The sequence below is a fragment of the Porites lutea genome, chromosome 13 (genome assembly GCF_958299795.1).
Source record: "Porites lutea chromosome 13, jaPorLute2.1, whole genome shotgun sequence".
Taxonomy (NCBI): Eukaryota; Metazoa; Cnidaria; class Anthozoa; order Scleractinia; family Poritidae; genus Porites; species Porites lutea.
The window spans coordinates 16,685,019-16,699,778 of NC_133213.1; the positions used below are offsets into that span (position 1 = coordinate 16,685,019).

At 39.2% G+C, this 14,760-nt stretch overlaps 1 protein-coding gene and 1 long non-coding RNA gene across 2 annotated transcripts in view; one reads left to right on the plus strand and one right to left on the minus strand.

The window, feature by feature from the left end:
- The window catches only part of LOC140923500 (uncharacterized), a 7,227-nt gene extending 1,144 nt beyond the window's left edge, over positions 1–6,083 (plus strand). Inside the window, exons 1-4 of the mRNA XM_073373583.1 lie at positions 1–140; positions 3,271–3,333; positions 4,930–5,172; positions 5,953–6,083. The exon at positions 1–140 is cut by the window's left edge and continues 1,144 nt beyond it. Coding sequence (XP_073229684.1) covers positions 1–140; positions 3,271–3,333; positions 4,930–5,172; positions 5,953–6,083 — 577 coding nt within the window. The remainder of the gene's footprint in view (positions 141–3,270; positions 3,334–4,929; positions 5,173–5,952) is intronic.
- The window catches only part of LOC140923714 (uncharacterized), a 172,377-nt gene that overhangs the window by 6,900 nt on the left and 150,717 nt on the right, over positions 1–14,760 (minus strand). The window lies entirely within an intron of this gene.

The following is a 14,760-nucleotide window of genomic DNA, read 5'->3' on the forward strand; positions in this document are numbered from 1 at the left end:
CCGTCTTAACGAAGTGGTTCAAGATACGCTTGTAACGCGAGAGGTTCTGGAAAAGCTTGAACTCAGTGAGGTAAAACTGAGAACCATTATTTCAGAGGAAGACTACTTGTCATACAAAGATTTTTTGAAAAACAGATCAGGTAATGATGAGATAGGTACACATTCATACAGTACTGAACTAAGCTAAATAATCCAACATTGAGACGCATTACCAAATGCGGGAAAATGTAAAACCTCTACAACCCACATGCTGTTGGTAATCATGATTAAAACGAATAGTGTTGTAAAAAAAATCTATAGTAATAAGACGCTTATTTTCACCTTAACATGCTGCTGTAAGAGGAAATATACGCGTGATGTCAGGTCCTGAGGGGGACAGTTAGTTGCGTTTACCCGAAAGTCCTGATGTTTCTCTAGACGTGGACTTCAGGGAAAACAAAACTTTAAAAAAAATAGTTTCAGTAGGGACATGGCATAAAGTGTTTTCATGTTATATTCGTAGCCTTTCACTTCAACAGTGACAAAGAATATAGAACGAATCAAAACAATAACATTAATTCCGAAATGAAAGCTCTTAATGATTGATTCACAAATTTAGTACTTTCCCTTATACTAACTGCATCTTTGCCCTCCCCTATACCTGCTGTGTCTGCTGTATCACGAGCTGTTGTATCCCGAGCAAGATACAATTGCTGAATTGTATGTACGATCGGGATACCGATTTGAATTGAATTTAGTCAAGGCCACATACAAAATTCAACTGAATGGTGGTTTCTGCTTAGTTGAGTGAAAGTCTCGGGATGTAACAACATCATTATAATTCAAGATCATGTGTCAGTTACGCTGGAATTATGAAGGTACACTCGCTGAAGCAAAAAACGGCCTTTACTGAGAAGTGTAAGCTTATACCAATTCCAAACAATTAACCAGATTAACGCACTGCGGAAAAAGCTGAAAATAAGCTATTCAGACTCGAATGTCTGAATTTTTGAATTAAAAATTGCGGATTTTTTAGCTCTTTTTTACAAAAGTAAAGCTGAAAAATAACACCAATAGGGAGAAAAGCAATTAAAAGCCTCAAATACATAATTATATAATCTTGAACAATCGGCCGCTAGAGCTGCGAATCTTTTTGGTATGGGCAAACAGATAAACTTAACAAGTCTAACAATAGTAGCGGGAAAAATTCCAACATCACGCGTTTCTACAACACAAAAAAAACATAGAAAGGCCATTACGAAGAGGAATTTCGAGATATCTTGAGATTTCTTCAAAAAGGTATAAATCATGCATGAACTGAAGACTGGACTTTATCAATATGCAGACAAATTTGCGACTTTTAGGATGTTTCCGGAAAGATTTCACCACTCATCCGTTTTGCAAATCACCTTTATACATTCTACAATCAGCTAAACCAAGAGAGGATAAAAGTTTATCCTCTCTTGGCTAAACGGCAGTTGACTTGTGCGTTTTCGAAAAGACATGAAAACATGTGAATCGGGGTAAAACGCAATGCTGAGCTCTTTTTGTAATTTCCACGGCCACTTTCACGAAAACAGCGATTAAACCAAAACTTTGACGATAGATTTTCTTTAACAAACTTCAGTGATGCAGTTGATCAGTGTACTATAAAATGCCCGATTTTCGTGGCCATTGAAACATTTTAAGTTGCCTAACGTAGGCGCAAAATCGAGTAAGTATTGAACTGAATTGCTTATATAACTAACAGGCTAGTGTCAATTTGCGCAAGATCTAATGTGACACTTGACATTGGTTTACATGGATCGTACTGGACGTACGTGCGGGCGGGCGTACAGTGACGTCCTAAACTAATTTTCTCGGATAGATAGATTACCACATTTTCTTTGCAATGGGCCTCTCCTCGGGCGCGCGTGGAACTTCGCCATGAGCCTTTCACACAAAGACGTAATCTAGAGAGAAATTATAGTCTTCGTAGCAAGCGTTTCCGTGCGGTTTAGGAGCAGAGAACAAGAAACGAGAGTCAAAGACCGCGCGAAAAATGGCGTAAGTGAAAGAGCGGGGAAGGGGTAGGGAAGAAAGGAAGAAAACGCTTGCAGACAAACCCCGGGGATTTTGAAAACCGCCCACTTGGCCTGCCATGCCTGAGTTCGCGCACCGACATTTGATGCTGTCATCAGCTGTCTTAATTGACCAATAAAATGTTTGGCTTTCAGTGGAGCAGAAATGAACTTTAGAGGACGAGTATGTGAACCCAAAATACATTTATTTGTATTTTGTAACTCGTGGACGGCGTTTATGTTGAAATATCAATGAATCCGAACGATCAATACAGGCTTTGGACATTTGTCTTTTATTCCGTCTAACAGAACACTCTGTAAATCACTGAGCCCAGCATGACACATTGCAGGAAACCATCGCATTCCCGAACAAAAGAAAATCGCTTTTAGTTATTCAGATCCAGGAGGCACTTTGCAGAGTAAATTTAACGACCTGAAACCCTTATTTAGTCGCAAGAAGAACCTTACGTTTCAAAAGAGGTCAAAGAAAATGTTCTGGCATTGGAGGGCAAATCTTGTCGAGCAGAATAAACAACAACCACTGAAAATTAATATACGTGTCACGTACCATACCGTCTTCTCAGTATGACACAAACCTTTGATCGACACGGCATGTTAACATTGTTCGACTAGCCGAGCCAATCAGGCGCTGCGTTCGCTGGCGAACGCAGGTTTTGAAAATCAAGGGGTTTGTCTGCAAGCGTTTCCTTCCTTCCCCTCCCCTCCCCCCACTTTCATTTTTTGGCTCTTGTTTCATTTCTCGCGCGGCCAAAACCGAGAATCACGTTCCTTGGTCTTTCTTTGCTCCGAAACCAAACGTAAACGCTTGCTACGCAGGCAACGGAAATGAGGACTTTATGACACAATGAATTGGTTTCATCTATTCTCTTTTTGTGAGACAAAGAAGTTACCCAAATTATACAAAAATCCCCCCTACAATAAACACTTCCCTTTTTGGAGAGGGAGGAGGGGGCAAGGAGTTTGTTGCACTATTAACAGCCCTCTCGAAATTCGCGCGAAAAACCGTTCTAAAAATAAACTGGTCCGTAAAAACGTTGTGACAGGAGCACATGGAATTTACTCGCTCAGGGTCATGGGTAGTGTTAACACTGCACTATAATGGCATTACGGACAAATGTCCTGTTTGTTATCTGTCACTAATTATATTGAAGAGCAAACTTGAGTCCAAGTTTAAGTAAAGGTAGAAATTGCGTTTTTTCATCTTTGTTAGGTAAAGGGGAAGAAAAGGCAATTCCCGAAGTTCAAGAAAGTTCTGACACAGAGCTTGTTGCAGGTAAGATACAAAAATTCTAATTTATTGACAAACGATCTTTCTATTTGATTTGGTGCATGCTGTCCTCTTATTGATAGAGCTTGAGCATGGGCTCCTGGCTCAAAAGTGAAGGGGAAAGAGGGCATACGGAAGCGATATAGCGCAAATGAAGGAGGAGGGTGTGCAGAAAGCCTTGTTTCGAACCGAAATATTCGGCAAATAGATTCAGTAACTACAGTACTTTCATTGCCTTTAATGATGAGGATCTCATCGTAAAACTATTTGAAGAAAAAGAAGGTGCTTTAATCTATCTAAATTCATTGTCAAACCTTTTCTGCCTCCTGGGTTAAACAAAACGTCTATAGCTCCCGGACTATATTTCTTTTTTTTTTTTTTTTAATTCGCTTAAAGCTTCCTTTAGTTTATCTCTTAGGTTTCGCACAGGAACAAAAATCTTGTTTACGCGTGTCTGACCACTATCTTACCTAGTCAAAACTCTTGTCCGCATCCAACACGGCGTCTTTCACTCGGTTCGCTGAATACTCGAGTGCCTTGTTTATGTCACATATTCTCTCGTACGCTAGACGCAAATCCTCCGTTCCTTCAGCGTTTAGTTTTTCCGCGGTTTCTCCAACGTAGTACGTTGGCCTTTTTAATTCCTTTTTGTAGTTTTCTTCAGCAAGCTTCACCATGTTTCCCAGTCAGTAGTATTTTCTTGAGTCTTCAGGCATTCGGTGTTTGTGCCCCACAAAGTTCGCTTAACAAGCAGTCCTGGCAGGGTCGCCACTTTTGATGTGGGGAAAGAAATCCAGTGCGCATCAAATAAATCACAAAATCTCAACAGGTTTGATGTCCACAATCCTATCCACGAGTACAATTAAGAAGTAGTAGAAAGCCCAAAAGCAACAAAGTCAAAAACGCTCCCGATACTTATTTATTCGTAGCCATTCGGTATTCTTAACAACACACCTCTAACGCAACGAAGCCTAAGTATACGCTCCAACCATAGAGACCTTGAGATTGAGGTTTTTCGGAATTTCCCACGATTTGCAAACGTCAAGAAATCACGTAACCAGTCCCTTGTCGTCAAAATTGCGGTTTGAAGTTTACGTTTGTACGGCTAGACCTCGCTCCAGAGGTAAGTGATTTACCGCAAGGTTTTTTGCACCATAAAACATCACATTACCCCGATTGAGAAAAAAATAACGATTTTTAGAGCTCTCGCTTATTGATTATCGAATTCTATTTTTTAAAAAAGGACGGTAATTTTGAAGACAACTTCTCTCCTGAAATATAAGTGGACGATTGAAAACAAACATTGCAGCCGCGAGCTACCACCCGCGAATCTCAAGTCCCAAATATGGGCAAACGAGTAACGTGAAACCGTTAAGCGCAAACCACAGTTTGTCGTTTGCAGTAAAATGACTAAACCTCGATCTTAAGGTCACTTGTTCATACTTGCCTGTCCTTCGGCACCCTCCCCGTTCCTGGCCTTATCACCTCTCTCACAAACGCACTCCCCTAATGTACAATTACTACTGACCCAACTAATTGTATGGCACAAAGATGAACCTAAATGATAAAATGAAACCACAACATGTTTATACCTTTTCTCAGGAGAGGTGGAATACCAAAGCAAGCAGAAAGAGTACCATGAACAACACCTCAAAATTTCGAAAGAAGTGGGAGATAAAGCAGGACAAGGAATAGCGTACAGTAAACTTGGTATCGCCTATTACAGTCGTGGAGAATTTCAGAAAGCCATAGAGTACCATGAACGTTACCTCAAAATTTCGGAAGAAGTGGGAGACAGAGCAGGAGAAGCAAGAGCGTACTTTCATCTTGGCAACGCCTATCACAGTCTTGGAGAATTTCAGAAAGCCATAGAGTACCATGAACGAGACCTCAAAATTTCAAAAGAAGTGGGAAACAGGGCAGGAGAAGCAAGAGCGTATTGTCATCTTGGCAACGCATATTACAGTATTGGAGAATTTCAGAAAGCCATAGAGTACCATGAACGATACCTCAAAATTTCGAATGAAGTGGGAGACAGGGCAGGAGAAGCAGGAGCATACTGTAATCTTGGCAACGCCTATCACAGTCTTAAAGAATTTCAGAAAGCCATAGAGTACCATGAACGACACCTCAAAATTTCGAATGAAGTGGGAGACAGGGCAGGAGAAGCAGGAGCATACTGTAATCTTGGCAACGCCTATCACAGTCTTGGAAAATTTCAAACAGCCATAGAGTACCATGAACGACACCTCCATATTTCGAAAGAAGTGGGAGACAGGGCGGAAGAAGGAAGAGCATACTGTAATCTTGGCAACGCCTATCACGGTATTGGAGAATTTCAGAAAGCCATAGAGTTCCATGAACGACACCTCAAAATTTCGAAAGAAGTGGGAGACAGGGCAGGCGAAGCAAGAGCGTACTGTCATCTTGGCAGCGCCTATCACAGTATTGGGGAATTCCAGAAGGCCACAGAGTACCATGAACGACACCTCCAAATTTCAAAAGAAGTGGGAGACAGGGCGGGAGAAGGAAGAGCATACTGTAATCTTGGCAACGCATATCACAGTCTTGGAAAATTTGAGAAAGCCATAGAGTACCATGAACGACACCTTCATATTTCGAAAGAAGTGGGAGATAGGGCAGGAGAGGGAAGAGCGTACTGTAATCTTGGCAACGCCTATCACAGTATTGGAGAATTTCAGAAAGCCATAGAGTGCCATGAACGACACCTTAAAATTTCGAAAGGAGTGTTATAGTCGTGATACACTATAGAATTATATCTATCTATATATTTATCTATTATATAAGAATTGGGAGAAGGGACTTGGAAGAGAGAGGGAGTCTTTCCTAAAAAAGGGGAGCTTATTACAGAGGGGGCTTAATGGAGGATTTATCGTATGCAAGTTTCCTTAAATCTACAATTTAAGAAATAGAAAACGTTTTCCGTGTTTGCATAGCCTGATATAAACACGAGAGGGGTTGGGAGAATTCGAGACAGTTATGCAAACCCGAGACGAAGTCGAGGGTTTGCATAACTGTCGAGAATTCTCCCAACGCCTCGAGTGTTTATATCAGGCTATGCGAACACAGGGAAAAAGTTTTCTATTGCTTTTATAAAGTAAATTTCCCGATGAAAAACGCAAAACTCTTTGTATGGCAAAGATTAAAAGAGAAATTCTTACCACTCGCAAAGTCTTGTCCTCGAAGTCTTGCACGCGTAATCAGTTCTCGTTTTGCAAAAAGATGCTTTCCAAAATACGGACTTTTCTCGCTTAAAATGTCAACTTAAGCGAAAAAAACTTGACACACTTTCTTTGTAACGATTTTCCAAGTTTCAGCACACGAAGGAATGGGTAAATAAAGTAAACTTGTCGAGTTGTGAACTTGAAAACTTTTTCAAATTCGTGCTTGCGTGATTAGCGCGTGAAAAGCAAAACATCTTGACGCCACAACCATGTTTACATACTCTCATGCAAACACTCCTCTCAGCCAATCAGAGCGCGCGTACTATCTTAGTTATTTTATAAAAGTCTAATCGTTGGTTGAAGTTGCCAGTTTAAATGTGACAATTTGCTCTAACAGATTTAGGGCGTGTTCGATTCACTGTATTCCGCGTCCCAAATAAAAATAAATGGAAAAATTGCTAGAAATGCTGACTTTTTTTGTCTTTCATTGTATTCCAGTATTTGCAAAATTGCTTGAAATAAACTATTCTAGGCAATATAAACTTTAAATGGTTCAAACATTACGGTATAGAAGAGGTTTGTAACAAAACTTTTGCGTATTCTTATTCCGGAATACCATCAATCGAGCGCCGCACTCTTAGAAGTCAGTTGTCAAAATGTTACGCCTTACTAGCTGAAATCAATATCCTTTTCTTTTGCCAATTTGCTAACCTTGCTTTTTGCTGTTTTGTTGTGGTGGTGGTGGTGGTTGGTGTTGTATAGGTATGATGAAGAATGAAGTGAAGGAATTCTTAACTATCTTAAGTTGAAGTCAGTTTCTAATTTGTGTCACAATTACGAAGCAATTCTGACGCTACTTAAGAATAATTTGAGTCATTTGTAACGTTTTTATTAAATAATCTATCACGGCTATTGAGAATTTAAGGTTTGAAATATATTTTCGTTTTAGTCGAATTCAAACACACAGAAGTTTTTACTTTTTACGAAGAGTCTTTGCTAAACACCAAGCTTTAAGTTCCTCAAAAAATTCAGCTTTCATCAATTTCAAAGGTTCTTTTTTATTGTTGCCGTAGTATTATCGGGTGAGTAATGAAAGGTGTTGATAAAGGAGCCTATTAATTGCAGGGTCGTACGTCCTGTTTCATCCCCTGTCACCGTGTTGAGTCACCGTGGCGAATTCAATAATAGTCGACTTGTGGGCAAGTCTACGTACCCGTAGAATTCAGTGCAATTTAAAACTGTTTTTGTCATTACTCAAGTACGTTCTATTTGGGCGTGTGTTTTGTTGCTTTGATATCACTCGTAACATTTAAACCAACTTTAAAAACAGCAAGCGCAACACAATAGCTGGTTCTGTCATAAGCGGGTTAGAGTTAGGGAAAGAAGGGAACATGGCAGGAAAAAGAACACGGAAAAACAAAACGGTTGATTCAACTGTTATCAGCAATGTCACGGCTGATTATGTCGATGACATTATCAAGTGTCTCATTCTTGAAAAGAACTATTAAGCAGCCAGAAGATAGCAGTTATTTCTTGATCTACTGTTCATAAGTTACCAACTGATAGATTTCTGTGGTGTAGTTGATAAATTATTGTTTTCAAAAATTTACAACTTCTGTAATGAAAATACCTCGTAGGTTCAAGGATAAAGGACCGAGATAAAAGAGACGAAGACTCATTTGTCACATTTTTTGGAACAACAATAACATTATCTACAACAAAATAATGTAGGTAACCCTGTCGAATAATCATTAGCCTATTAGTCATGTTTTAATTTCAAAAACCGGAAGTACAAAATGGAAACTTTCAGATACCGGCCTGTATGACCTTGACCCAAGTGCCACCTGCTGCACAGGCTAACAGATGTACAGAATCAGTCACTGTAAGCCCATCCTTTTAACATACAATGTAAACAAAGTATGCCAGGGTTGTTTAATTTGTCATAGGTATGTCAGTGTTGTTACACTTGTAGGTATACGATAGATGTATTTTACACCCTGTACATAATTCCTCTAGTTCCTCCAAATATTTTAAAAATGTAATATTTGCCCAAAGAACAAAGATACCATTGCGTTTCCTGCACTTGCCTTCTGTATACATCACTAACACACACCCATTGGCCTTCGAGTGACTCCTTCCATAAGCTCACCTGTAGAAAAATACGTTTTCAAGCATTATTATCAGTGGCAGATCCAGGGGAGCGGCCCGGGGGGCCTGCCCCCCCCCCCCCCCCCCCCCATTTCTAGACCAAACTGAGGCTCGAAGGGCCGAAAAAAATTGTTTTGGAGACAAAACAGCCTATGAGATAGTAAGCACAGTATATTTATTGTAGGTTAAGATTTGATCCTTTTTGTTAATGCTATGCACTATAAGCCTCTTAAAGTGATTGGCCTGCAAACGCTGTGGTGCTCTTAGCACTTATTGTCTGGTAGAGATAATCAACAACCAGAAAACAATTATGTCCACAGACTATTGACAAACTGGGCCCTGAAGGCCTAACAGTGAAGATATCAACCTTTTCACACAAAAGCACAGTGACCAATAAGCTAGGAACAGTTGCCTTTAGAAACAAAGATGCTGAGACTTTTAAAAACATAGGAGAAAACTTTAAGGTAAAATTCCTCCTCACCAGCATCTAGAGTTGACTATTTCACATGGGGCAAAATTGACAAAAATAACAGCGGATTAACAAGAGAGCATGCATAACAAAGAAGTCAACTCAAAATATTGCCTCAATCAACAACGACATCATTTAAAAATATACTATACCTTACCTTGTTGTCTCCAACTGATACAACTATTTCCTGTTACAGACCAATTAATATCCCACACAACGTCACCAAACTTCTTCAACACCTGAAAGCCATCAACAACATATGCAGGTCATAAAGCTCAGTCAGTTCGCAAGAAAAGCAATTTAAACGCTCATGGTCCATACAAGTTTCATTAACTTTTATTCTAGGACTTTTCTAGAACTTTAATAACAAAATTCAAGGAGTTTATTTTCTCAGGCACTTGCATAATGTCACAAATGTTACAGATTTGCACAGTCATGCCAAAAAACAACTACCTATAAATCCTAAGACCAAAGGATAACAGCTATTCCAGAGTCGAATAAATCTCATGCTTCAAGCTTTTGTATTTTGCATTATATTTACGCATGCTATAGATAATACATCAGTTGTACACTGAATATATAATAACATTAGTAGAAGGCTGTTTAAACTACGTGTACACATACATGGTTAGCAAGAAAATTTAGAATGGGGAAGGGCACATTATAGTATTACTAATTGTTACCCTTTACCAAGATTGACTTTATAGCTTTTGTTATTCATCAAAACACAATAAGTGGAGAAGGGCACCTTTTGTTAATAAAGAAGTGTATATTACCCCATATGTTCCAAAAAAAGACACCAGCAGGAACTTTTACACAAAAAACTAAATTATTTAAACACACAAAAAGGTAACAAATAACAGTAAACTAGGCAGCTTCCATCATCAACGCTGAGCCCACCAACAAGCTATATTTTCCTTAGTGATTTTGTTCTCTTATAGAAGGTGACTGAAAAAGTACACTTAGGAAATTAAAACCTATTAAAATTGCAGTTACTTAGATACTTTGAATAAGAAACACACAATTGTCCTGATACAGAAAGCTATAACCATTGTTTGAGACAAAATGAACATCCTGTGTTAAGTCTCAAGTACATTAAGACAAGTACTCAAGGAGTTTTCACAATAATTCAAGCACTGCTTCGGTATTTCTACAAATTCAAGGACTTTTCAAGACCTACATGTAGCAGTTTTTCAAGGAGCATTCCTGGCCTGTGCAAACTATGATGCTTAGGAGGGGCCAGTAGAACATTTATTTATTTACCTTTGAAGACCATGCAACCACCACCTGCAACCTCATTCCTTGTCCAGATAACTACAAGGCAATCCTATTGACAAACCGAGAAAAACTTACTGTCAAGCTCTCAAAAGTACCCAGCCCTTGCTTCATTCAGGATTAGCTGATATAGTGACACAACTTAACAGCAGCTTTTTGCAAAGTAATTAAATAAATATTGAGTGGGTTGAGAGTTCCCTACATTTCCCCTCTAATTTTTTGATAGTTAAAAAAGGTGACTCTGCAAGATTAGATTGTCTTCAGCATTTATTTTAAGTAATTTTGACCATACAACTTCAAAATATTGGTCGAAACTATAGAGTGACTAGCAATTTTCTACAAATTAATTTATTTTGTGATGCTGTCAGATAATGCAAATGAGGTCAGAGCTACAAGTGTAATTAGCGTAGTAAAAGTGGAGACTTGAGCGTCACCTCATGCAGCAGGTTTTTTTGCAGGTCACACGTCACGTCTGTAGAAGCTAAACTGGGGAACAGAATGGTTTAGTTTGTAAACAATCCTTTGGATTGTACCTTTCACACCAATCCAAAGACTAATTATAATTAGTGTCTTTATATCTGATAACAGGATGCAAAGAAAATCATTTTCAGCTTGCCATTCAGGCAAGGTGAATCTAAGGATTTACTAGCCAAGACGTCATTTCAACTAGCCCCAAAAACATTTTATTTTGACTAGCAGAATTGATTTTACAGTTCTTCCGTTATTCAAATTCCTCAAAAACTATCACTTGCCCATCAGGCAAGTTAAAAACAGAATTCACTAGCCCGATAGCAAAATCCACTAGCCCTGGGCTATCAGACACGTATACAGGAAAAAATAACAGATTCCCATTTTTGGATATTTTAGGGAATTTAAAGAATACCCACAAAAATCCCAAATTTGGAAGAGTGAGACAAGTCCCAATCAGGGAACTTGGTTGGGAATTCCCTGGTTGGGACTTGTCTCACTTTGCCAAATTTGGGATTTTTATGGGTATTCTTTAAATACCCTAAAATATCCAAAAATGGGAATCCGTTATTTTTTCCTGTGATTGATTGCAAACATTGTGTGCATTCCGCTTAATTCTGTATGATGAGAAAGTGTAGATCGATTTAACTAACTGGCAGCTAATGGTAACTTGCAATCTATCGAAATATGAAGTTAAACAACTGCCTGATGCAAAAATGGACAAAAATTGAACTATATGTTTAGCTCACCTTCATAACATCTGCCATCTTAGCTTAAAAATTAGAAAGTGAGCAAGTGTTTCACACAGGTTTTCCTCTGTGTAAATATCTGTCAAGTATTGATCTCTTATTTTCAATGACCTCACCACAAGTGAGGTTAGGGGAGTGCTAGTGGGGCCAATACTAGTGTTCCTTTTTCCGTTTTTTTTTTTGGGGGGGGGGGGAGAGGAAAATAAAGTGTAACTGCTAGGTTTCTATGTTAGGTGTCCTGTGCACTAGGCCCCAGTAGGTGCAAGGTTTTGACATTCAAGATTAGTTCAAACCTCAACATACAAGTGCTTTTCACCACTTCGTTTCTTTCGTCTTTTTTCAGATGAGGATCGTTTAACTGTGACTCACAAATCGAACATTACGGAGTCATTACGGATATTACAGTACTTTTCAAGGTTGATTGGATCAAATAAAATGTGGAATTGATACTGAACTAACGGCTGTTACATAAAGGACACAGCCTTTGTGACCAGATCTCATCTTTTATTTCCGAGTGTAAATAAATATCTATACTGAACAAACCTGGAAGATATTCTGCAAGATATTCTTAAAAATGCAGCTGCCACCTAACTTTATCTATGACCTGTGACCTGTGACCTGTAACCTGTGATTTGCAAAACAAACGTGCCTTACCTCGTGACCCGAGATTTACTCTCGAAAGACGCTTAATTTTTTAGTTTTTCGGCAAAATATCGATTTAAAAACAAGCAAACATGATTTCACTGATAGAACTCATCAGAGTAAGCAAGGCTTTGAAGGCAAAAAGCTCAGGGGGACGGATTAGAATACATGTGCCAGACCATGGCCTACTCGAGGAATTGCAATTTACTGTTTTCTTACCTGGATTTTGGCGTTTGTTCGGCTTCTCCAGAATCCTTCAAAATAATTTGCTTGACTCGTATTTGGTTGAAATTTGTGGATACAAGCTTTCATTCTTCACGCAATTACTTCCCCCGTAGGACAGACATTTTTTAAAGTTTTTGAAAGCTGAAAACACGATGGGGGCTGGAACTAGGCACATAATTGGCTAAATCTATAAACTTCCTGTGGGGCAAGCGGAAGTAACGCAACTTTTTGAGAATTTTTTCGCTACTATATTTACGGGGCGTGTTAAGAGAAAAAAAATATCGGTTTCTGGTCTTCCCTACCAGTCTTTTATTTAGGGCCAAGGAGATTTCGCTCAGCCTCTATAAGCATGACCACGGGCAAAATGCAACCAATTCAAACCAACCAACCAATTCCTAGCTGTTGAACTCCCCACAAAATGTAATAATAATTTACTATGGCACGTACCAGACAACTTGAAATCTTGGCAACAGTCCTGCCCCTATTTAATTATAGTTTGTTTTTTAAAGTAGATGGGTTTCCTCTGGTTCTATTTGTACTTCTTCAAAGCTGAGCAGTGTTCAGAAGATCACTTTAGGTGGGAACAAGATGATATGGTGCGAACAGGTTACCCCAGAACCCCAGATTAGGAGCCCACTACAGCTTACTGAAGCAGGCTGAAGGTTACTTTTCCTGGGAACACAAGCAAAAGTGCTGACAGGTAACCCAACATTAAGAGCCCAGGCAACATCTCTGACCCAGTCACTATGAGCCTCAAGTTTCTCTTCTTCAATCCAATGACCATCCACTTCTCTAAAAAAAAAAACGAAATTCAGGTGGAACTGAGAAGGATGGCCCTGAGTACCACCAATAACATAATTTAAACTTTAAAAAAAAAAAAAAAAAAGGCAGGTACATAAATTTAAAGGCTACTGATGGCAACTGAATAATTTATTCATCGGTCATAAACGGGCAAATTAAAGGAAATAATCTTCCAAGATAAAATGCCATCAAAAAATAAACATCATCAAAAAGCAAACAACAGTAATACATGTAGTACCCCCCACCACTAAAAAGGTGAAAAACCTTGCGGCATGAACTTACTTCCAAACTTTCACTAAGTTATCACAACCACCTGTGACAAATCTTTGTACCAACACTAGGTTTAGATCCAGGCTAAAATTGAAGACAGGAGGCATCCGTATACACTAAAACAATGGATAGTGTTTTTCGCGCCCTCTGATTGCCTACTCAACCTTCGGATATCCAGGGCTATTCACTGATTCACTTCAGTTCCTCCGAGCGAGCGACGCCGAACTAGCGTAAGTTACCAGCAAAATGGCTTCTCGGTTTGCTGACCTAACAAACAAAGAAATTTCGCAAATATTCAAACAAGCTGTTCCCAAAATACACGAAATAGGTGACGAAATTCGGTTTTGAAGTTTTAATAGGTAATTGCGATATATCGGTTTGACTTGAATTTATCGATGAAACCGGTGAAAAAGTTTTTTGTATTTGATGAGGAAACTCAAACATATTATTGGTGACCTTAACGAGAGACAGACAAGGCAGGCATACCTTCACTAGGAGGATTATAATCAAACGACCAAATACAACGAGCTGTACTTGGTTCGCATCGCCTAGCCTGGCTAGCTTGGATAGTCGACTAGGCTGTAGCTCTGAGTACACACTAGGACACGGACTCAATTAATAGAGGGATTGGCAGTCTTCATCGATACAACGGATTTTATGGGTGGAATATATATTGATGATCGATCCGTTCCAGGTTTCGTTTTCAATTATGACCTCAATACCAATATAAAGGCTAACCCAATTCCCAGCCTTTGTGTGGATTTCATTATCTCTCTTGATCCGATCCTTTCAGCGGGTGACCGTCCCTATGCTGAAAGTTCGGAATTTTCTCTGCAGCTGCCAGCGAATTCTTTTATTACCATTGGTCATTTATATTTCATGGGTGACCTGAAACCCTGGCGAGCATTTTATGTCCTGTATTACAAGAGGTCAGATAAGAAGCTGGTACTTGAACATCGATTTGGTAAGTTGACAGAAGCAGGTTAAACAATCAAAGTCCACGTTCCAGAGGTAAAACGCATCGTATTCGGGACAACCGGAAATTATCAATGCAACTTCTTTTGGATCTTAAGCATGATGATGGGCCAGCAGTAAATTTAGGCCGCGAACATTAAGGCTTAGCTTCCAGGCCAGCTGATAATTACAAGTTTACGGACAATCATATTGATGGCAGCTCGAAACCTCGCAACCTGTCCTAGGA